Here is a 25956-nt window from a genome sequence, read left to right on the forward strand (position 1 = left end):
TGAGCCCCAGGCCCAAGGATAATGATGTGTTGTTTCTTGGTAGCATAATTTGTCACACGTACATTTTTTCTTCTTCTTCTCTTGCAGAAAGCTCTGCTCCCTCTCTCTCTCTCTCCCTCTCTCTCCCTCTCTCTCTCCCTCTCTCTTTCTCTCTTTTCTCCCTCTCCTACATTTTCTTGCTGTTGCTAATTCATGGTGATCAAATGATGTACGACAAAATAAATTGTAAAGAGTGACTGCCTGGAGTTGGGAACCAGAAGGTGTTTTCCCCCTCCCAAGGAGAGAGCAAACCTTTAAAAAAGGAAGGACAATTGATTTTTGGGGGGGAGCTTAAGTGAGCCTTGACTTTGCAGCTGGTTGAAAGCAGGTAAGTTTCTGGCCTTGTGTCTGCCTTGCGTGTATTTTGTTCTGTCTTTGGGGTTGTTGGGGTGGGGGAGGGACGGGGAGGGAATCTTGTGGGGGGGGTTAGTTGTGTGGCAAACGCTCAGAAAGAATAAAACTATTGCAAGAAATAAGCAGATAAGGGGGAAAGGCAAAGGAGAACAAGAAGGAAGGGAACAGGAAGAGATAGGGTGGGGGGGGAGAGAGACAACGAAGCGGGGAGAGCGAGAGCGAGGTATGACCCGGTCCACTTAAAGGGAGAGACTCTGGGAGATGTTTCAGGAAAGCCTAAGCTTTGGGGGCGAGTGTAGGGGGATGCTGCCGGGGGAGGGAGCTCGAGGGAGGTTAGGGTCCACCTGAAACGGGATGGTAAAGTGAGTCGAGAGGAGCCCAGTCCGGAATAAATAGGAAGCCGGCGATCCAGGACCGGCGCCAGGCAGGGCAGAGTGAACCGCAGTGGAAGGGGCAGGTCCAGCGGGATCCCTCTGAGCCGGGCGGCGGTGGAGGTGGCGGCGGCGGCTATTCCCCGCTGGCGGGCGCGCAGTCGGGATGTGGGCAGAGGGTCTCTTTCTGCTCAGCCCTAGAAGGTGCAATTACAGGTTAAGGACCTGGCATATCGATTTCGCCTAGCCTTCGCCTATCCTGCCTTCCTTTACCTAGATATGGGCGGCTCAGACTTTTTACAGAAGTAGTTACAGGGCCAAGGGAGTGGGGGTGTCCGAATGGGGGGCTTGCTGGGGGCTGTACCTAGGGGCTCGGAGGGGAGCTTCTGTTGCGGGCGACGAAGCTGGGTGGGATGCAGAAACCCCCTAAGGAACTGCACCCATGTCCCCCCCCCACGCCACATTGGACAGCCCCACCCCTCCCCCCACACCTGCCTGTTAACTTGAACTTCTCACAGTTACTGGAGTTAAAGCCACTGCGCATGGTGCCCGGGAGGAAGGACAGTCTACACGAATCCCTCTCGCTCGTGCTGTAAATCCACCCCGGTAGCCCCACTTCCTCCTTCCTCATCTTCCTCAGTGCTGCCCCGCGAGGGAAGGGGAGATACAAGTCTGAACTTCCGCGCCTTAAAAAGCAGAGGGCGGGGGAGAGGGGACCGGGGGTGGGGGGCTGGAGGGATTCTCCTGCCAGGTTTAAAAGCGTCTCTGGAAAATTAGCAAAACTGAGTGGTGACGGGGAAGCCAACAGTTTGCGAAGCAGGGAAGCAGGCAGGGCCCGGGTGAGGGAAACGAGGTAGAATTGATAAGGACAGCTCCCTCCTCTGCCGAGTCCACTGAGCTGGTCCTCACCGCGCTCCACTGCACTTTCCCGGGAGAAGAAAGGGCTTTATCTGCTCCCTCATACTGTTAGCCGAAGAGTTTCTCGGGGCAACACGGATAATCGAAGGGGTTCCCACCTTTGGGAGGGCTAAGAATCGCCCACCCGCACGCTTATCAGGCCCGCTTTCCTACACACCCCCCCAAACTGGAACAACTGCGTGCGACACCCAAAGCTTCCGGCACAAGTTGACCTGGAACCTCCGCTGTCGGTCGCCTCTGCGCTATCGGGGCACCCCCGGGTCCCCATTCCCCGGCCTTTCCCTTCATCCGGCCCGGCATGGACACAAGCCCACGAGGTGTCTCGGCCTCAGCCGCCACTTTGCCGTCGCTGCTGCCACCGCAGTCGCTGCCAAGAACCTAGCCCGGGTGGTTTTAGGAAAGTGAGGGACGAAGTGTGTGGGCGGTGACAAGAGGAGTAGCAGGTTGCAGAACGGGAGCCCGGACCCCAGACAGGGTCCTTCTGGTGGCACTCAGGGATCCAGCGCCTTCAGACCTTCCCCCTAGGGTCGGGGTCCAGACGTGAGCGCGGCCGAAGCCAAGCTGAGCACTGACTGTTGTTCTTCGCCCTCCCCTCCCCTCCACACCCTTCCCCACCCCGGCCACACCCCACCCCCTCCACTACCCTTCTCCCCTCCCTCCCATCCCCCACCCCTGTCTGCCAGGCTGGAGGAGGGTTTAAAGCCAGGTGCGCCGAGTCAGCTCGCCATGTCCAGATCCGGGGACAGGACCTCCACCTTCGACCCCAGCCACAGCGACAACCTGCTGCACGGCCTCAACCTGCTGTGGAGGAAGCAGCTGTTTTGCGACGTGACCCTGACGGCCCAGGGCCAGCAGTTCCACTGCCACAAGGCCGTGCTGGCCTCCTGCTCGCAGTACTTCCGATCGCTCTTCTCCAGCCACCCCCCTCTCGGGGGAGGGGTCGGCGGCCAGGACGGCCTGGGAGCCCCCAAGGACCAGCAGCAGCCGCCTCAGCAGCAGCCGCCACAGCAACAGCCGCCACCGCCACAGGAGGAGCCCGGGACTCCTTCCTCCTCCCCCGACGACAAGCCGCTGACCAGTCCCCGGGCCATCAACAACCTGGTGCTGCAGGGCTGCTCGTCCATTGGGCTGCGCCTGGTGCTCGAGTACCTCTACACGGCCAACGTGACCCTCTCGCTGGACACGGTGGAGGAGGTGCTGTCGGTCAGTAAGATCTTGCACATCCCCCAGGTGACCAAGCTCTGCGTGCAGTTCCTCAACGACCAGATCTCGGTGCAGAACTACAAGCAGGTGTGCAAGATCGCAGCGCTGCACGGCCTGGAGGAGACCAAGAAGCTGGCCAACAAGTACCTGGTAGAGGATGTGCTGCTGCTCAACTTCGAGGAGATGCGCGCCCTGCTGGACTCGCTGCCGCCCCCCGTGGAGTCAGAGCTGGCACTCTTCCAGATGTCCGTGCTGTGGCTGGAGCACGACCGCGAGACCCGCATGCAGTACGCGCCCGACCTCATGAAGCGCCTTCGCTTCGCGCTCATCCCGGCCCCGGAGCTGGTGGAGCGGGTCCAGTCAGTGGATTTCATGCGCACCGACCCGGTCTGTCAGAAGCTGCTGCTGGACGCCATGAACTACCACCTGATGCCCTTCAGGCAGCACTGCAGGCAGAGCCTGGCCAGCAGGTAAGAGACAACAAAGAGGAGAGCTGGGGGACGCGGGGAGCCCGAGAGGCCGGAGGGAGGGGAGGGGGCAGGAAAGAGGGGGGAAAGGGGTGGGCTGGGCGGGAGGCTCTGGCAGGCTGAAAACAAACAACGCAAACAAACAATTCACACTGTGTGGGGAAAGTTGATTTCATAGTAGCTGAAAGGTCAACAGGAAACTGGCCTGAGAGCATCCCTGAGCGCTAGAAAGCCCATGTTCTCAATATCCCCAGAGCGAGAAATGTGGGAACTGTGGACCAAAATTGACAAGTAGGTGAACCAAAGGCCAGGGCAGTTGGAAGTGCAGCTCTGGGACCCTCTCTATCCAATCCACCCTCCAAATCTCAAAATTAGCTTGCTTAAGGAAGAGGATTCTGCTTTGAGAAGTTCCCACCCCACTTCACCTCTGTCCTGCCTTGGGCATGAGCAGAGGAGCCTGTCGGTGCCCAGAGAGGAAAGCTTTCATTCTTTCTGTCAGATGCTCAAGTGGTTGTTTGTTTGTTTGTTTGTTTGTTTGTAGTTGGGGTCTGCTCTCTTTAGAGGTTTGAGCTCCAGCATGCTTTGTCTATCAGGGTCGAAATTCCTGCATCACATACCCAGACAAACTTTTCCATCTTGTGGAAAGCCTTTCCTCTTCACTTTTAAAGGAGAGCAAAGCAAGAGATTTCAGAGTGTCAGAGTGAAAATGCCTAGTGGCTCTCATGTCAAAAGGGAGCTCAGTTGAAAATTGGGAGGAGGGGAGTCATCTGACTACCGTTAGGTCTGTGTGCCTGCTCAGAAGTCATAAAGAAATTGGAGAGTTGTGGCTGTTGTTGCTATTTGGAATCTGTCGTGTGTGTGTGTGTGTGTGTGTGTGTGTGTGTGTGTTTTGTAAATAGGATTTCATGTCAAAGGGGAGAGAGAAACAATGCCTTTTAAAAATGCTGTTGAGATTTTTCAAAAGGGGGGGTGTTAGGACTGGACAATCATTTTATTGGCTCCAATTCTAAAATGCTTTTTAATGATATAGCAGAGGGTTGCTTTCTCCTTTTAGAAAAACAGTCTTGTCTCAATTTCTCATAACAAAACATCATGATTCCAGACGCCAGCCTACCTCAGTCTAATCCAGAGTGTTACATTAGCAGGTGCATGGTTTAAAAGTCCATCATGGCATTTTCCCATTCAGAAAGATGGGGTTCACTTTGTGCAGCCTTATGGAACTAAATGTTAATTTTTTTCCATCATGATGTTTCTACCAGACCTAGGTAACTGAAGTTTTAAGAAATGGTAGCTATTCTCTATAGTAGTTTACGCAGCACTAGTGTTCAGGTGAGGCCCACAGGAGCCAGAGGAAACCTCGAACTTAGAAATCTTGTAAGTTGATTTTTCGAATATTTGTGAGAGATGAGTTAATCAATTGTGGTGTCAAAAGATGACAGCAAGACAATAGCATAAAAAAGAATTCAAACCCCTGTGTGCTTGAATAGTGAACACAGGAATCCAAGTGAGAACAAGAAAGCAGAATGTGTTTTTATTTTGTAAGAGTTTTTCATTTGTCTAAAGATCAAAATAGTAAGCTTAGTGCGATGGGCAAATGTCATCACACCATGGGCATTGGTGATTAATATTCTGTTATTTTAACTTTTATAACTTTTAAGTGACATAAACATACTTAACTTCATATGTATCATCAATTTAATATATATCATACACATTCAAGATTCAGACAACACAGTTATAGTCCTGAACATACATTTGTTCACCTTTTAAAAAATATAAACAATCTAGTATAAATTCAGAAACCCAGAAGGACAGTAAAATTAATATTTAGCTTGTTCTAAGAGTAATTTGCGGAAATGAGCATTATAAATTTGATCCAATAAATAATTTCTGAAGCCCTCCATGCACTTTTGTCTAACAAGTATGTTCTAGGGTTAAATGTTATAAGAGTTGACTTTCAAAATGCAAAATCCTTTTCCCACCTTAGTCTGGATTCAGTACACCAGCTGGGACCAGCTGGCTCTGTCCTGGTGGATGGTTGAGATACCAGGCTGCCTGGCTCTGTGACGACACTTTCCAGCTTCATTGGGCCACATCATTTGAAGGATATGTAGTGGTGTCTGACCACTAAATGCTTACAAGTGTCATGGATGCTGCAAGAATCTGATTCTTCTGCATGGGAAGAAATTGTATTCTCTATTATTATTGATCTCAACATAATTTATTGATCTTACATAATTTAGATTATTGGTAACTACAGCATTTTGATTTTTAGGGTCTAGTGACTTTCTAATTTTAATTCCCAGAAAAGATGCAAGAATAATCATCACGTTCTTAACTTTAATGTAGACAAAAATGGTATAAGTTGTAATCAATAGCCTTATATTGGCCCATTTATTATATATAGCATCAGCATAATATAAAAACATTCCTTCAGCCTTACATAGAGTTTAAAAAGAGATAAATGTATTAAACAATTGGTTTTGCAATTGCATCACTTTTATTGAAGACAATTAAATGGAAAGGCATTGTATTTATTAATTTTTATCTACCTGTAGTGCTTAAAGTCCAAATATGAAAGAGTTCCTCAAATTCAGAAAAGGAGTTGGAAAATTAAAATTGACGAGTTTGTTGGAATTAGAACAAAATATAAGCAAATAAAATAACTTCAAAAAGAATTTACTTATTAAGAATATACGTTATCTATAGAAAGTAGGTCTATTAATATAACAAATTTAAACAGGTTTGTAAATATTGTTAAGTAATTTTGAATATTTATTAAGTCTAGGAAGATAAAGTAATCCAAGCATAAACACTTTATAAATACTCAAATTAATTTTTAATTTGTGCTCTAGTTGCTTAGGTTTTCTAAGCATGTCATTTATGCTCAGATTCATATTTTATTTTATTATTCTTATTTAATCATTAAGGATAATAAATTAAAAATAAGAGACTTATTATCTTATATTCAAATGTATACATAACTAATTTAAGACAACAGAACTTGAGTATACAAAAATTAAAATATTTTGAAGTCTTGTTTCTTATTTATTTTTTTAATTGTAAGAAACACATAACTTCAGATATAAGTTATTGGAAAAGTTTCTGGAAAAGTCATTATTAAAGGCTTCTAAAGCATGAAAATTTAGTTTAATAAAGTAACATGACTTGCAATGTTTGGAATATCAAGAAGTAAACATCAGGAGACTTATAGTCTAAGTTTATCTTAAGTAAACCCAAAAGTTTCTTTTTTATTTGTATTTTAAAAATTTTAATGCATAATTTAGTAATTGTCCCAAATAAATCAAATTGAACTGGATTAATTAATTTCTCTTTTACATTTTCATTGCACCTCACACAATGTAACAGTTAAATAAATGCTTACTGAAAGTTGAAGGAATTAAGATTATAAAATAAAAAATCCTCAGCATTGCACTTCACCAATATCTTTCTAAATATATGTTACTATTGTACATGACAAAATTCCACTGAACCAGGAAAACACCTGTAGCAGAAATGCAATCATGAAAATGATTACATTTTTAAAACATTTAACCACCAGCTGTTACAGTCCCATGTACAGTTCTGTATTAAAGTATAGTTTTCAAGATATTATATTTTATAGAACATAGAAGATGACCTTATAAAGATTTCACCTTCTACAAAACATAATCTAAAGATGTCACATTAATTAACGTAAAAATCTATTTAAACATTAGGAATACTAATTATCTATTTGCTAAAATAACTTGCAATGATTAAAAAGCTGTTAGATTTTCTAATACCGGAACACACTTTCAATTCCTGGCTTTGGTGTTCAGAAAGTGTTTTTTTAAATGGAAGATAATATTTCCTATTGGTTCTCTTTCTAAGAACTGAATAATAACCTTAACAAAACAAACTAATTGTATCCATGCATTCTCTAAATTGTTCCTTCCCTTTATACCAATTTGATATCCTCAGATTAGAAGTTGTTAGGCAGTTAGATTTTGTATCAGAAGTTACTCAACCATTCAAAATACAATTTGTTTATTATCTGAAACAGGACCATTGATTACAAATTATATCACCGGTTTGGGAGACAAATTGTTATATTCTACAATCAGAAGGAAACTAGAGTAGATATTAATTCTTTGTATTGGCTTAAAGTGCTTACTGACAAAACTGAACATATTCAAATTTTAAGTCATACTTATAGTGTTTTTTCCATATTTAGGAACATGTTGAGGTTTACTCATTATCTTAGCTAATTTCTAAGTATCTCAATTTTCTTAACATAAAAATGCAGTCAAAAACATGTTACTTTACTTCATACCAGGTGACGTTCCAAGCATTTTACAAATGTTATGTTAATTTACTTCATGTTCATAGAAGCCCTAAGTGACGTGTGCCATCATTAGCCTCATTTTATAGATAGGAAGACTGATGCACAGAGAAGTTAAGCATTCTACCTATGGTTGCAAAGCTGGTAAGTGGTGGAGCCAAAGTCTGAGTCAAGACTCTTGAGTCTGTGTTCTCATCCACAGTATTTCGCTTCTTGCTGTGAGCTCTTCTATGCCAGGATATAATCTGGTGATTGTTCTTAGAGTTACATGTAAACTTAAGACTTTCCTTTTGGAAAGAAACTTGTGATCGTTAAACATTAATGTATCTGACTTTAAAAGAAGTTAGGAAAAGTATTCTTCTAGGCCTGGGGTTGGCTTTTTTTTTTCCCCCGGTAAAAAGCCAAGTAGTAATTATTTTAGGCTTTGGGGAGTGGTGGCATCATACTTTCTCTGTTGAAACTACTCCGCTCTTCCCTTGTGGAACAAAAGCAGCCATAGACAATATGTAAATGAATGGGTATAGCTCTGTGACAGTAAAACATCATTTGTAGACACTGAAATTTTATGTAAGTTTCACGTCATAAGATATGATTCTTCTTTTGATTTTTTTCAACCACTTAAGAATGTAAAAACCATCCTGTGTATATAGGCTGTATTAAAAAAAGGAGGCAGGCTGGATTTGTTCTGCAAGTCACAGTTTGTCAACCCCCATTCTTGGCACTTGGGAGACATCAATAAACAAGATGGACACAAAATTTTCTCCTTATTCTAGTAGAAAGTACCCCATTGGTCTTTCTCTTTCCACTTGGAAAGAATTCAAGTCTAAATAATTCTACCAAGCCAACTTAGAATTTCAACTTTCCATAATAAGACTTAAGAATTTAAATAATGATCCCAAGGAGGTAAATAATGGTTCATTAAAACAGGGAATGAGTTGCTCATTTTTTCAAGCATATGGATGCTTGGATAGAGAATCAACTACCATAGATTGGTCATTATTCAGATGAGGGTTAAATGTCTTTTATATGGTATTTTAATAATTTCCAGTTGGAAACTAGAGTAGTTAGGTACATTTACCCCACTACTTCCTGAGATGGACGTGCATATATGCAGCAAATTAATCTAGGGAAACAAATGAATATGTGAACAATTATCTTTCTAAACGCCAACCTGTATCTCTAGCTGCTTTGACCAAAGGGCATGTGTTGTCAGCATGCCTGACTTCTGAGTAAATCAGCTGGATTGAGTACAGTGTATCTACAGAAGCTCCCTGCTTCCTCCAAAGTGAGTAACCTCTGGAGTAACCTCATGCTGTTGTAGGTTTGGCGTATGTGTTTATCTCTCTCCCTCCACCACCCCCTCCCCATCAGACAGTGACTTCTATGAATATTTGTAATCAAAGCACTTAACTCATTGCCTGAACTTGATCCAGAAATGTGAGTTCAATATGAATTGGTATTGGTCTTAAATACAATTGAGGTCAACACTTAGGATCTGGCTCAGTTTAGTGTGAGAGGAAAGCCAATATTCTTTCCTACTGGTCTACCATACTTAGTTTTTAGTTCTGAGATTAAAGGGCTAAATAACGAGGTCGTTGAGATTTGTCCCTATGATATTAATTTACTAAAAAACAAACAAACAGAATGAGCCAGTCTATTTTAAATACATCAATAAAAATAAGAACTTTCAGAACTTTAACCATGAAAAAATGATTGTGAAAATAAAACAAACCAAAACAAAGCCTTGAAGCCTGGATTCGAACCAAGAGGTTTTTTTCCCCCCAGATTTCTGTGCAAAGGAACACTATAGTGGTATCTGCCTTGTTTCTGTGAGGACAATAGAAAGCTATTTGTGTGAGTGATACTTACAGGTGATAAATACAACAGGTAGCAGCCTGAATTACCAAAATGCCTGTATATTTTAATAACATAAAATAAGATTACCCTAATTGGAAATTTATTCTGTTTATATTTTGTTTCAAGAAAACCATTTTAACAACTGTTATGCCATAAATGTTTATGCCTTCTGTCATTCATTTAGAATTTCAGAAAATATATTTATCGTCATGTCCTTTCCATTAACTTCCAAGATAATTTATGATGCATGAATTACTACTGATGATGGCTTTAAAGCAAAACAAATAAACCCTATTATGATAGGGGCAGGGAAGTGAGAACCAGGAAAAGGACTCTCAATTGTCACAGATAATACAGTAAATATGTCCATTTTGCTGTAAATATCAGAAGGGCTTATATAGTCACAAATAATATCAATGAAAATGGGGTTAGAACTATTTGCAACATCAGAAGCAGAAAGGTATTAGAGAGAGCCTACCACATTGAAGAAATGAAAATAACACATATTTATGATGTGAAGAAAGAAAACAAATCACAGATAAGTGAAAAGAGAAGAAAAACAAGCAGTAAGGAAAATGCAAGGGAATATGGGAAATTAAATAAATTATTAAGAGATAAGCCATCTGAAAAAGAATGAAAAAGAAATAGCAGTAGAAAAGGATGGACAAGGATATTCTGGAGCTTTGAGAGGAGGTGTTTGATATCTGGACAAATAATTACAAATTTAGAAGCATTTAAATCACTATATACCCAACTTCTATAATTTACAGAGTTAAAGGTCGAGTTCCATTAAAAAGAAAAATTGTCCTCAAAAAAAAAAAATAGTATTTCCACAAGAAAAAAAAAGTCACTTGTGGTACCTTCACTCCTATAACTCGATTCAGTTCAATAATTATATAGTTGTAATTTGAGTTAATCAAGATGTTTTATTAAAAACTCTTTGTTCTTGTGCTAAATGCATTATTTTCACAAGTATCAGGAGTCAAAGGGAACGGCCTATTATGGCAACAAAAGGCCATGTAAATACTACTGCATTCTTTGTAAAATCATCTTAATTCCTAGTATAATTGGAGCTGGCAGCCACCTGAGAAGCAATGGGAGCTTCACAACCTTGAGCAGGTTTTCTAAACCCATAATCATGACCACGCCAGGCCCACAATGGAAACTTGGGGTGATGCATTGCAGTTTACCACTAACAAGAAGTTCTGCTGTGGAATATCCCCCAGATTTGTACTGAACATATGTAATGCTCCCAGCTCTGTGCTAGGTTCTGAGATATGGAGTTGAACAAGACAGATACATTCTTGGCTTCATGTAGTTTACATGAAGAAAAAAAGAAAGAAAGATTTAACATGAATCAGACTGGTAATACATGCTAGAGATTAGAAAAGTGCCATGTGCTGGGAGACCATATAAAAAAAGTGCTGTAATCTTGTCAGAGTGGCCAAAGAAGACATTCTCTACAGAAGAGGTTTAAGATGAGCCTTGAAAGATGAGCTATCCAAGTAATGAGTCTGGACAGAAGGCAGGGTAGGCAATTGGGGTAAGAACAAGCTCAGAGACCAGTATATGCAGGAGCATCTAGACAGAACAGAGTTTGGTACCTTCCAGGAACTGAAAGAAGGTATGTATGGCTAGAGATGACGCATGAAGGGTTGTCCAAGTTTTCGAAGAAATTGTAGGCTCTGCTAAGGATTATCCACTACATGAATGAATTCCATAGTGGAAAAAATCAGCATGTTTTTTATTTGAACTGAGAAAATAAGTAATACTCTGGTATTACTGGTGGAAACACTGCAGCCTTTGAAGTCATAAGCTTAACTGTGTTTTTTAGCTCTACTTTAGCTGAGTCCTACATCAATATAATGGATTAATAATTAGAGTTCTTCTTGCTGGCATTTAGGTCAGAATCAGCTGAGATAATTAAAAAAATACATAAACAGAAATGCTCTTTAAAATTAATTTATTAAAAAAAGACACATTAAGCAAAATGTACCTGAATACACGTTTGCCTACGAAGAAAACTCTTGAATATGTCTGGGATTTCACTGACAGCACAGAATTTGTCAGGAGCTTTTAAAACCAGAAGAAGAAAGTTGAAGGGACCCAAAGGTGAATAGAAGGGCATCGAAAAGGAAGTGGGAAAATTAGAGTTTCTGATTGCTCTCAGCCATTTACATGTAATTCTTCAAAGGAAAATGATGGCCTGGTTAGCTGTAGAAGTCTTGCAGTTTTTCCTTTCACAAACTCAAGCTTGGAGGCTTCGTTTTCTGCCGCTCCCAGAGCCTCTCACATACATATGTCTGGTTCTCTGCTCCCAGTGCTCCTGTGAGCGGGTTGGTACATTGCACCTGCGCAGGGACGCTGAACTTCCTCTGCTCAGCTGGGCCACCGTATGGAGACTGGCTCACTGGAGGCTGCAGAGAAGTGAACTGCGGAATTACAGTTGGTTTCACTTCCCTGCCTTATGTGCCTTCAGGTGCCTCTGAAGACAGACGAGGCCAGTGAAATGGAGAGGAGGAGGAAGAGAGAAAGCACCAGTACTAGAGAGAAAGAGTTCCTGAAAATATAGGCATGTTGTCGAAAAATGTGGATAGATGGGTGTTTGTGTGTGTCTGTGTGTGTGTGTGTGTGTGTGTGTGTCTGTATGTCTGTGTGTATTGACAGTCCACGTGCATATTGTTGGGTGCCAGCTTTGAATTTTCTGTACAGTGACTTCTGAGATGTGTTTTTATCAGCTAAAGCTCTATGTTGTATGTGGGGATAGAGGCTGGATAGTCAGCGATTCACAAAGCCTGTCACTGAGTGAGGACTTATTGAGTTGGGAGGGTCAATTTTTCATCAAAAAGAAAATAGTTATATTTGTGAATTCTAGAACAAAGCAGCAGACCAGTGTCTGGTTTTTATTTAGCACCCCTCAAAACTTACCACATCAGAACATCCTGGGCAAATAGAAAGGATGAGAAGAAGGAATATAAAATCTGTGAGTCTAAGAGGGACACCGAAGAAAAATCTTTAATGCCTTAAAGATGCACACTAGGGCCTCAGCACTTTCTTTCTCATGTGCGTTAACAGGGGTTCACTGATACTGTGAGGGATCCCAGCCAATACTGGTGTATTACAGAGGCAGAAGTATGTGCCTCAGAGCACAGAACAATTTGGTGGATTGGTTACTATGACAACTGTACCACGACTGTCAGTGGCAATTCCTGTACTCTCCCTGTCTTAGGTTTTCACAAGTGTTCACTCCAAAATGACACTTGTCAGAAGGGACTACAAAGTAAAGCTAAGATACACAGAGAGAGAGAGAGAGATACGAATGAAAGAGAGAATATGGTGTAACAGGAGGTTCAAATAGAAAGGTTATGTTATGATGCAAATATTTTAAACAGTTCTATCGCATAGTAATTAAGACCTAAAAGTCAGACAGATGTGGGTCCAATCCCACCTTGATTGACCACTTGCTTACAAGCTGGCTTTCCTTGGGTAATGTACTTAACCTATTTTCAGCTTGTTTATCTATAAAATGTGTGTAATAATGCCTGCATCATTAGGGCAATTCTGAGTGTTGGACGAATGCATGTACAACACTTAACGTAGTGGCTGGTTGTGAATACTTAATAATCGATAACTTTTATTTTTATAGGAATAGTTCTATTTATAACTAATTTGCCTTTCTGTTCATTTGTTAGGACTCCTAACTCCACACAAGATGTTCATTCTAGAACTGGGTTCTCACAGCCTGAGTCTCAAGTGTTGCTCTGACAGTGATAATGTTTCTGCTGAGTGTCCGTTTTATCCACCATTGAGTGAACTACAGAGCTTAGACCAATCATGAAGTCTGTTCCAGACTCTTGATCTATCCATATCAGCAAATAGAAAAGTTAGGAAAAACCCTGGTGGATTCACATTAAACAGCTCTCTTGAGATGTAATTTACATACCATTCAATTCACCCATGTAAAATGTATAATCCAATGCTTTTTAGTATATTCACAGAGTTGTGCAGCCATCACCACAATTAATTTTAGCCCATATTTATCACCCTCACAAAAGACCACATACCCTGCCCAACCCCCACAGCCTTAGGCAACCACTGATCTACTTTCTGTCTCCATAGATCCATAGATTTGCTTCTCCTGGACATTTCATATAAATAGAATCATACAGCATGTGGTCTTTTTGACAGACTTCTTTCGTGTAGCATAATGTTTCAAAGTCCATCCACAGTGTAGCATGTAGTATTACATTCCTTTTTATGACGTAATAGTATTCCGTTGTATGGATATACCACATTTATTTATCAGTTGATGAACATTCGCGTTGTTTCCACTTCTTGCTATTACGCGGAATGCTGCTATGCATACTCATATACAAGATTTTGTGTGGACATATGTTTTCATGTCTCTTGGTTATATACCTAACAGTGGAATTGCTGGGTCATGTGGCATTCAGGTAACATTGAACAATGTTTAATGGTTTGAGAAACTGTTAGATTGTTTTCCAAAGCAGCTATACCATATTGCACGCTCACTCTGCGTATAAAGGTTCTGATTTCTCCACATCCTCTCCCACACTTATTATCAGTCTTTTTGACTATAGCTCTCCTAACGGGTATGAAGTGCTATCTCATTGTGGTTTGCATTTCACTAACAGCTAATGATGTTGAGCATCTTTTCATGTGCTTATTGGCCATGCGTGTGTCTGTGTGTGTGTGTATTCGATATGTGGATACATATGTATCCCCCAAAAATGCATACACATTTTAAGAAAGGAAAAAAAACTATTACAATTGTAATACTCAATATATACCAATAACAAAAGATGAATACAAGTCACATGTGACTTCTGCAATTACAAGAGGTGCTCAGTGGTTACCATCAGCATCCAGACATTTCTGATTATGGTGAACTACTGCTTGAGCAATGTTGACCAAAGTGTCCACTTGTATACATTTTTTAGCACCCCGTGTGTGTGTGTGTGTGTGTGTGTGTGTGTGTTTGTGTGTTTTGTTTCGGAAAAATGTCTGTTCAAATCCTTTGACATTTTTTAGTTTTTTGGGGTGTGTGTCTTACTGAGTTACGAGAGTCTTTCAAGCATTTTTAGTAGGGTTTCTTATGGTTCCTAGATCACAGCTGGGGCCACCTTCTGGCAGGAACTGGGGATTCTATTTAACAAAATGAAAAGAAAATCCATACAGATGTACAGTGGAAAATTCTCTAGATACTTTCATCACATGTATATCATTAAAAATCTTGGTGTTTGGTGGGGCAGAAGAAAATATCTGTGGTTGAGTTTTGTGTTATTTTCTTCTTCATGTGATTATTTAGGCTTTCTGTTAACTTAGACATTATATTTCTTAAATGATAGTCTAGACTTTGTTTAATAAATCTTTTACTCAAAGAAAAAAATATTCATTACTCAAGTTATTCACTTAAATTTCCTTGAAGGTACATACAGAATTTTTATTCAAACTATGTTAATACAGCAGTTATTTTAGGGAGATGAGGTGAAATTCTTTGACTGCCAAGACAGTGATAATTCATAAGAACTACTACAGAAGAAGAATATGTGAAAAGAAAACAATCCTGAAATACAGACAGTCTCATTTGAAGAGGAATGCAAAGCCTTCCTTATGGGGGAGCAGCAGGAAACATCCTAGCCCAGGATTTTCAGTCATGGATGAGAGTCTACTGAGGGCTTCACTACATATATCGCAAGGCAGTTTCAGATGTGGAAAGCTAAATTCATCATCAGAATAACTTGTCTGGTTTCATGTCCTTTGTTACAGTCTCCTTGCAATTTTTCTTAGGGATAAAAAAAAATATCTGCAGCTCTTGATAAAAAATTACTTTTACTACTCTTAGTAGGTTAAGTACTGTTACTTTACTAACTTGAGTGTATGAATATGGAAAAATGCTTAGCAAATCATTTGGTAAGCTTAATGTTCATGCTTCTGGATGGGACAATTTCTTTTTTCCTTTTTTTTTTTTTAATGAATCTCTGAATAATCACATTGTTGCTTTCTGTTAAAAGATTTACTTCTCTATTACATACCAAAGATGACTCTGGGCCACCATCAAAGACGTGAGTGCAAAATGGTAGAAATTTTAATGTGGATTTCTTTTCTGGATGTTCAAGGGGTCAAAATGTTATCAAAAGTGTGTGATAATTTTATAGTTTTTAGTATGCACTATCAGCAGATCCAAAGAAAGCAGATAACCTCTCTGAATGTATGTAGCAGGCATCTTTCCTCAGTGGAAGTCTTGGTCACATAGAGAAGGTACCTCATTATAGGCAGTCACGTCAGAGCCGATGGAGGCCTAAAACACTCCAACTCTCACTTACACATACTTATATTCAAAATTTGGATACAGAGACAGCAGACAAAGCAAAACTGAAATATTTAAACATCACTCTCATGCACTCAAATAAATTCAAGGTTTGCAATTTCTCCAGAGTTAGGAAGCAGCCAACTAAACCAGCAGCAAGTAGTCTAAGTAAAAATTCATTCCAAGGAAGGGATACCCCCTGTACAGGCAGAAGCCCCTGAAGCCTTCCATCAGCCTAGTCAAACTGAGAGCCCAAGTTCCAGAAAACAAGAGTGTTTTTGACCTAGAAAGAATAATCACACCTCAGAAAGATGTTTGTGGAGAATGCTTCACATTTTTCTATGGCAAGGAAACTTTAGAGTCTCAGAGCATAAGAAACATTGAAAATGTCTGAAAGCACAAAGAAATGTGTATCTATAGATTCATAGACACTCATTAGAGTCTGCCAGGAAAGCTCACGCAAACACTTCTCTCCTTTGTCTGTATCTGTTCTTACCCCTCTTCACCACCCTTCCTCCATTGGTACGTTGTTATCCATTAACATTCACTGCTTCTGTACAGTAGCTGAGCACCAAACAGAGAAGTGGATCAGGAGCCTGCCCCCGCATATTACAAATTCTCCACACACAGGGTAGTTGGTTAGGCTGCTATAACCAGCTGTTGTGTGGTGAAAAGTAAGAAGCTCCTTTCTCAAATCAGTCATGCATGTTTTACCGTAGAAAGCTCATTCTCAAGTGTCAATTCCCGTAAGTGAGTATCTTTTTCTGCCCCATGTTTTTGTTGGCTGGACAGTACTGTTAAGGAGGGCTGTATTAGTCTGCTTGAGTAGAATAACACATCCTGGTGGCTTAAGCAACAGAAATTTGTTTGGTCACAGTTCTGGAGGCTGGAAGTCCAAGACCAAAGTGCCAGCAGGGATGGTTTCTGGTGATGCCTCTCTTCCTGGCTGGCAGACAGTCGCCTTCTCCCGGTATTCTCATATGACCTTTCTTCTGTTGTACACACGGAGATAGAGAGAGAGAGAGAGAGAGAGAGAGAGAGAGAGAGAGAGAGAGAGAGAGAGAGAGAGAGAGAGAGAGAGAGAGAAAGAGAGAGAGAGAGATCTGGTGTTTCTTCCTCTTCTTATAAGGACACCAGTGCTATAGGATTAGGGCCCCACCTTTATGACCTCATTTAACCTTAATTACCATCCAAATGGCCTCATTCTGGGGGTTAGGGCTTCAACATATGAATTTGGGGAAGACACAATTCAGTTCATATCAAGGGCCAAGAACAGGACACAAGGAATTTGAAAACAGTTTAAGGAAACTAACTGAAATATTACTTTTCAACTAGATTTATACAGGCAAAGTTATATAAGTATTTGGGCAATTATCCAGATTAGCAATATGTTAAAAGCTCTTCCAGTAATACAAAGCCAGGAAAAAAAAAAAAGAAAAGAAAAAGAAAAATACAGGTCCTCCATCCTCGGCCCCAGAAAATCTTGCCTAAATCAGTAGTTCTCTTAATAATCTACCACAGAGCTTTTTCAATGAAATGTGTCTCCCCTAGCCATTCCCTAGAGATTCTAAATAAATTCTAAATAAATCTGGAATGTGATCCCAGGAACCTGGATATTTAGCAATATCCCAAGAGGTTTTGCTACTGGTGGTTTTGAAACCGCTTTCAAAATCATGGGACAAAAACAAGTAACTGCTTGTTTTCCAGTTTGCTGTATCTCTATAAAAGGTGGGAGAAAATACTGATAGTACCTTACTGAGAGATAAGTTTGAAGAAAATTTGTTGCAAAATTAAAAGTAATCTGACTAACTGACATGAGAAAAAGAGAAATGAATCATAGGGAAATTTGTTGTAATTACCAGGCACTAGAGATTTTTTTTTCCTGATGGTAAAATGTGGATACGTAGTGCACTGGAGAATTTTCAGAATAATTCAAGCCCCATAGTATAGTGTCCACAATTCAGCCTCAGAGAATGTGGTCAAGTTTCCCAGAATAATTTGTTTCTGCCTGTCAAATATCTGATGATAGAAAATGATATTATTATGGATTGGCTGACTGGGTGGGTCCTGGAGGCTTCTTCAAATGCTCTTTCTGGAGTGGGTGTGGGGGACATCGGAGGTTGTCCTAGACCCTGCAGAGCCCTAAAGCTAAGGTTTACTTTAGCACTTAGCCCCTCCAGGGTTGGTGAAGCAGCAAAGAACAGAAAGAACCAGCTCCCCATTGGGAAGGAGAGGAAAAGAGGAGGAGGATAAGAGATTCCTATTTTACCAACAGCAGCAGGGTGTCCCTAAGCTGGATCCCACAAGCCACACCTCATTGTCTCCACATCACACAAACACACACACACACACACACACACACACACACATACACCCCATGCCTGTCTCAGTCCCTCATTGCTTAGCTACCCCCAAGTAAGGGTACCCCTCTTCATTTCTCTTAACCCCCAGGATGATTTCATAGAATCATTCTTCCCCTAAAAATAAATTCTGACCTGCTTAGAAATAATCAACTAAAATTCCCTTCTTGAAAGATGGACACCTATTTGTTGCCATGAATATTCCAAGAGAAGCCTGGAGTAATATATTCAGTTACTAACTAACTTTTCTCACTGTCTCCCTGCATGGCCACTCCTGCAGTGACTCTCCAACTGGAAACAGCCTGCTTGGCAGGAGGCTGCCTCCAGTTCTTCAGAACAAGCTTCCTAGTTTCCCCACCAGAAATCTCTCCCTGGATTTAGAGTAATGGATAAAATCGGGCTCTGGATCATCAGGTGGGGTCTGGCCATGGTCCGCCTCGGCATCATGCTAAATAGCTGAACTTCTTTCTTTGGGATGGGATTTTGTTACAATATTCTTTTTCACTATTATATCCTAGACACTTAGAGACAAGTAATGTTAGCTGGATATGTTATATCCTAAGCTTGAATTTTCAATATCATTCTGTGTTCTTGTGTCTTTCTGCATTTTTCTCTTGTGCAGCAGGTACTAAGTTTCCTTGGGTCAGGAAGTCACTCATGTCTTGAAAAGGCTGGCCAGGTGGAAGAGAGAGAAGAGTCTCAAGAATGAGATTGGTTCTCAAGCGGCAGCATCGTCTAATCATTGTGCTTTATTTGGAGTTTTAATGCAGACATTACTTATGAGTTCATCACAAACACGAGACTGATGCTTTATCCCTTTTTGTCGCTAGGCTATCCAGAGCTGGAGTGGCTCCATTGTGACAGGTTGCATAGAACCATTTCTCTCTCGAACATGGAGAAGTACGTGCTCCTATCATACGGACATTGCTTGTACCCCCCAGCTCGTTCAGTGACGAGCACATGTTCTATTGAGCAGCGAGAACCTGCATCCCACTTGCAGTCAGGAGGATTAGTCTAAGAGGGAATACTTGCCACACAACTTCCTCCCAGGGATGTGGGGAGGATTAATGAGATGTTATTTCCATTGCAATTTATGCTCTTCAGAAGAAAAGCACTAAGTACGAGGTATTAGAATTAGGGATTATATAGGTAATCAAGCAAAGAAGATATTCAACTGCTTCTAGTTACTAAAGGAAGCTTTAACTTGGAGGTGGGGAAGGAGGAAAATGCAGAGTATAAAGTTGGCTGGAAGCCATTGTCTCTCGTGAAGCAAAGGACCAAGAATGGAGTGTGAAGAGACATGTACAACATAAAGATAAACCCATTCTGGCCCTTGAGACTTAAGAGCTAAGTCCTGGGGAAGCCTGCATTTCATGGGTTCCAATGAAGATCTTCAGACTTGTCATTTCTGTATCTGCCATCATTATCCAGTCTACCAGCTCCCTCACATGCTGGAGGACACAGTAGCATTCTGGGATTAGTACATGTCAGGGAAGGATTGTAGAAAACCCATGTGTGCTACAAGGGCTGGGGTGAAGAGTGAAGGGTTGGGAAGATGGCTAATTAAAACTGCCAAGTGCAAAGCTACAGTCAGTAAAGATGCTGATCTTCTCAGAGTCAAACACATAAGTGGCAGAGTTGGAATGTAGCCAGGTGTTCAGAGGTTCAGATTTTAAAGTCTTGATTTCTTCCATTTAGTATAGTGTGTCCTCAACTATGGTTTATCTACTACTGATTGTGTGTGAGACAATTTCAGATAGTACATGAGACACCATTTTAAAATTTATTTTAATAGTTAGGTTAGGTATTACCATATTTTACTTTATTACTATATTTAACATGTATGATTCATAAATATAAGTGCTTAGAACCATGATTCTCAATACTGGTTGCACATTAGAATCACACAGAAAGCTTTAAAAATAAATCAGTGGTGGGTCTCACCCTGGATCATTAAATCAGAATCTCTGAGAAGTGCCCTCATCCTAGATATATTGTATAAAAGCTTTCCCAGGTGACTCTAAAGAGCAGCCAGCATTGGGAACCACTAGGATAGACTGGGATTAAGCTTTTTTTTTTTAAGTGAACAGTTTTATAAAATATTAAGTAAATAATATAGTATATAGATATGGCAAATATCACGAAGGTCCTATATCATGCTAATAACTGAAATTTGGTAAACTTCCCTTTATCATGGGTAGCTTCCATTCTGAGACAACACTGATCCTAAAGAACAAAAAAAACCAGAGTTATCCAATACAAATAGAGGATGTGATGATGTGACAATAGCAAGACGGATTATTTGGGCATGCTCAAGTAGGCTTAAAAGACAGAGGGGTTTGGGGCAAGGCAGAGGAGTAAAACAGCAGGTTAGATATGGGTGTTAGTCAATAAGACTATCTGTTCCCCAATATATTACCCTCTGACTCTTCTTCCTTCTGTTCAGAAATGTATCTTTTCTTTGTTCCCTTTTGCCTTCTGACACTCCCACCACCACACTCACTGACTGGACCTTAAGAAAGATGATATAAAAGAAGGATGATAAAGACTGTATGAAGACATGTTCCTGGGTAGTGGGATTACTAGTGACGTTGACTCTTTTCACTCATTTTTTTATTAACCATTTCTTCATTCATACAAGAAGCATTTATTGAGCACCTACTAAGTATATTGCTTGAAAGTATAGTCAGAATTTTTCTTAGTGAACATTTATTGTTTTTATAATATCAAAAAAATCTTAAAAGTTACTTCCATTTTAGAAACACTAAATAATGTATGTAACTGATCACTCTCTAGTCACATCACAACACAGTGAGACTCAAGGTGACAGGAAGAGGGGTGATTCCAATGTCAGAAGACAGGGAGTTAAGGCATTTTCAGCCACATCTGAGAATCACAGGAGGTTTGTGTGGGAAAGCCCTAGAGATATTTTGTCTGTGAAATGGAGGCAATAAAACTCATCCTGAGGCAGTGGAAGAGATGCCCAAGTCCCTTTTCCTCTATTCTTTCATCTGTTAAATGGGGATAATAATACTTTGTGTTTACCTACCTCAGAGAGGCATTATCAGGTCTATTTAAAGGCTCTTCCCATGAAAGCTGCTGTGTAATTACCAAGAACAGCTATGATAAAGAAACCTAAATACAGCAGCAAATCAACTAGAACAAATTTCAAGGGAGTTTACTTCTCTGGAAAAATTGAAGAAAAAGGTAGCAGCTATCCTCTTGGGACTTTTGGATACCATTCCAGCTGGAAGTTTAGGGAAGACTAGGTGCTTTTCAAAGTCTCCTCCTGGCTGATCACTCAGGATCTTCCTTTGCTTACTTTTTCCCCATGGTCTGAGAAGTTTCCGTCTGAAGATCCTCTTTCAAGTTTTTTTCAGATCTTAACTCAGAAATCCCTGAAAAAAATAAAGCGACACATTTGCCTGTGAGAGAGAAAGAGAGAGAGAGAGACTGAGGCAGAGAGAGAAGGGAGGTTATAATGTGGGGGAAATGTACATTTTTATAGAGATGATAGGAAGTTCTTTAATGGTTGATAATAGGGAGTTCTTTAATAGTTGTGAAAAAGAGGATTGAAGTAATCCATCATTAAAGTCAGGCTTTGCTGAAATTCATTAGACAAAGTATGTAGGGTAAGCATAAGATGGGAGCAGGAGGACAGAAGGCAAGGACTCCACTGCTATGACAGCTCAGGAGAGAGTCAAACCAGCTAAATCAGGCTAATGGCTGTGTGGCTGGAATAACGAGATAGGTCGAATAAACTTTATAACTCTAGAATCTTGGCAACACATTGGATATAGCAAGAAAATGGGAGAAAAGTCAAGATTAGAACAAAATTTAATAACTTGAATATCATAAGATTTGGTGACTTCCTTAACAGAGAGAGCTGGCAGCCAATAGAGTGAATACGTTGAATTTATAAATGAGATCTGGGTCAATACCATTGTAGGAAGACTAGTGGTTTTATGTTTTCATGAAACTTGTTTATGCAGTAAATATTCTGGCCATTTATAAACAGTGCAACCTATGGTATCTGAAAGGCTTCTAAGCAATAAAAGAAAATGCCTGATTTTCTTTTGAGTGATTTTCTTTTGAGACTGATTTTCAAATGAGTGATTTATAAGGTTAATAATTATGCATAATAATAGTTATTATTTATCAATTAATTACTATAGTATCTACATAATATTTTCCATGTGCAACCCAGATGTTAGCTGGTGGCTTCCCACATCTGGTAAAGATCTAGCAAAGTTTTCACTTTGCAATCCCTGCAATCAATGGGAATCCCAAACCAATTCTGTTGTCTGTGAATCCCTAGGGGTTTGCATATTCCTGGCTTTTCCTGCCTCCCAGATCTCTACCATACATCACTGCTGCACCAACAGATGTGAAATTGTCCTTCCACTCATTGCTTGTATAAAATACTAAACCAACATAGGTTTAATAAAGTCCACTGAAATTGGAAAGTCATGGGAAAGAGTCACAACTTGTTCCAACCTTCTCCAGCCTCTGCCTACTGGATTATGTTGGAAACAGAAATTTTTCTGTCCCTTCATTCTGCAAAGACATTCATCTTTCAAATAATCAGCAGCACAAAGTGCTTTTATTTGTTGAAGAAGGTAGTTTTGTTTACAAGTAGCAACCATTACACTTAGATGACTTTATTTAACCCTCAAAACATTCCCACTTTACAGATAAGACAACTGAGGCTTAAAGAGGTTGAATACCAACCCAAGGATATAAATGTATGAAGTGATAGAGAATTTAAATCCAGGTCTGGCTGATTCTTAATGTTAACTCAGCTTTTGAAGGATGAGATAAATGATTATCTACCCCAGTTTATTTTGCCATTTCAAAACTGCTTAGTTTTTTAAATAAAATCTCTAAATTAAAAAAATAAATAAAAATAAAATAAATAAAAATAAATTTAAAAAAGCCATACTCGCCTAAAGACCATATACAGGGAATTGCAGAGTAAAAATCCCAATGATTTGGGATTTCAGAGAGAACTCATTTCAGAGAGAAAGAGGATAATTAAAATATCTAAACAATGGAAATGCAACTCTATTATTTTTAACTAATAAAACTTAGATGGGGACATAGGCCACTCGTCAACCCTGTAAATTACACAGTGGAATAGCTAATAGTGATGCTGCTGGTGAGAAAGGAGAGGGAGGAGGAAGAGGAGAGTTAGCCTTTATTTAGCACTGTTATAAATGCTATACATGTATTCTTTCTTTTAATCCTGAAAATCAAAAAAGCAAAACAAAAACAAAACTGTTCCTTAGGTCTATTATTATCTTTATTTTACAAATAAGTTTAAAGAGAGCAAAGAGGCTATCCCAAAGTCACTCGTCTCAGAAAAGCTGAAGCCAGGTGTCTCACCCTAGCTGTGAGGCTTCCACCCTAAAAACAAAGCTGTCCTGCTTCAAGTATGTTGATGTTTTCAAGAAATGCTCCCATTAGCATGGTAGTAAGTGCCATCAAAAATAGTCACGTGTTTGATGATGTTTAAAATATTTAACTGGAAGAAATATAGGATAGGGAAACCTGGCTTGAAAAAAAATTGGTTTAAAAAGAAAATCTATAGTTGTACTCAGCTGGAAGCCGAACTGCTACAAGGCTATTGTGATTTTTAGAAAGCCTTAAAAAATTATGTACATCGTATCACATATCACATTTGTTAAGTTGTGTGCAATTCTGACCTTCACATTTTTAAAAGGGACAATGATAGTCTAGAGATACTCAAAGGACATGAACAGGATGGTAAGGACAATGGAAACGTTTTCAGAAGGAAGTGGGGATTTTCAACATGGGAAAGGGGAGATATATGGCAACCATCTTCCGATATTTGAAGTGCTGCCATGACACAGAGACAGGAACTTGCTCTTTTTCTCTAGAAATGTTAGGTAGATTTTCAACTCAGAATAAGCAGAAAAAAATATACCAAATATAACTGTCCAACAACTTTCCATAATAGAGTGGATTTGAAAAACTAAGGTCCATTTCATTATAAATTTTCAAATTGATAAGAATAATTACTTATAAAAAAAAACATTAAAAGGATTTCTACATTATGTAGGGAACCAGACCAAATCAGTAGACTCAAGCCTGGCTCTGTATTAGAATCAACTGGAAGACTCTGAAATTATTGATTTTTAAGACCTCATCTCATTGAATCGTAATCTGGGAGTTGGGGCCTGAAAATTTATATCAATAGTCTAAATTTTGTAATCCCCTCACATGATCCTGGTGGCTTACCAGACCTGGGAATCACTGAACTAGATTACTTCAAAGTTCTCTTCTAATTCTCTGATTTAACAATTCTTAGAACACTGCAGAATATTCTCTTTAATAAATAAATGAGAATCCGTTATAATTTGTAAAATGAATTTAGTCTAAATGTACATTGGTAGCTCTAAAGTGCTGGTGAGCCACCTGATTTCTTTTTTTTTTAGTGAAAATATTTTTAATTTTTTATTGAGGTACGATTGACGTACAAAAAAGCTGTATATATTTAATGTACACACTTTGATGTGTTTGAAGATAAGTATACACCCATGAAACTATCACCATATAGAATATCAAATTTATCACCACCTCTAGAGGTTTCCTCTCTTTTTCTTTTTTATAAAAATATTTAACGTAAGACCTATTAGTAAGTTTTTAAGTATATTTTATAAGAACATTTAACATAAGAGCCATTATCTTAGTAAATTTTTAAGTATACAATACAGTATTAACTATGTGTACTACGCCATATAGTGGATCTCTAGGAGTACACATCTGTGTAAATGAAACTATGTACTCTTTGATCAGCACCTCCCTGATTCCCCTTTCTCCCAGCCCCTGGTAACCACCAATCTCCTCTCTACTGAGTTCAACTATTTTAGATTCTTATATAAGTGGAGTCCTTAGTATTGGTTCTATGTCTGGTTTATTTCACTTAGTTTAATGTCTTCTAAATTCATTCATGTTTTAGCAAATGGTAGGATTTCCTCCTTTTTTGAGGCTGATTAATATTCTACTATATTCACATGCAATATTTTTCTTTATCCATGCATTTGTCAGTGTACATTTAGATTATTTCCATGTCTTTGCTAATGTAAATAATGCTGCAATGAATATGGAACTACACATATTCTTCCAGATCCCTATTTCAATTATTTTCAGTATATACCCAAAGGTGGGATTACTATATCATATTTTTGTATTGACTTTTTAATTTTTTGAGAAGCCTCCACACTATTTTCCATAGTGACTACACGAATTTACATTCCAAGGCACTTTACAAATGATGACATAAATGTCAGTAACCATTAGTCATCAGAGAAGTGTGAATTAAAACCACAATTCAAGACTACTTACTACATACTCATCAAAATGGCTAAACTGAAAAATGGCAGATACATACATGAATACATGCATGCATGAATAGATACTTAGATATTCACTTTCATAAAAATATAGAGTGATCATTGCTTTTATTCACAGCTGATAGATATGTAAGCTGGTCCAATCATTTTGGGAAACTATTTGGCAATATCTACTAAAGCTGAAAATATGCATAATTTGTTTCAACAATTCCATTCTTAAGTATGTATCCAAAATAAGTGCATACATGTGTTCTCCACAATGTCTGTGCATGAGTAATCAGAGCAATGCTATTTATGCAAAAACTGGAAAAAACATAAATGTCCCTCAGCACTGGAATACATACATATGTAGTATT

General features: G+C 39.7%; 1 protein-coding gene across 1 annotated transcript in view; it reads left to right on the forward strand.

Annotated features, from left to right (window-relative positions):
- The first annotated feature begins 599 nt into the window (after window positions 1-599).
- Window positions 600-25956, forward strand: part of KLHL14 (kelch like family member 14) — a 98905-nt gene continuing 73548 nt past the window's right edge. Inside the window, exons 1-2 of the mRNA XM_081078304.1 lie at window positions 600-616; window positions 2366-3355. Coding sequence (XP_080934430.1) covers window positions 2409-3355 — 947 coding nt within the window. The 5' untranslated portion in view covers window positions 600-616; window positions 2366-2408. The remainder of the gene's footprint in view (window positions 617-2365; window positions 3356-25956) is intronic.

Source organism: Rhinolophus hipposideros (assembly GCF_964194185.1).
Source record: "Rhinolophus hipposideros genome assembly, chromosome: 17".
NCBI lineage: Eukaryota > Metazoa > Chordata > Mammalia > Chiroptera > Rhinolophidae > Rhinolophus > Rhinolophus hipposideros.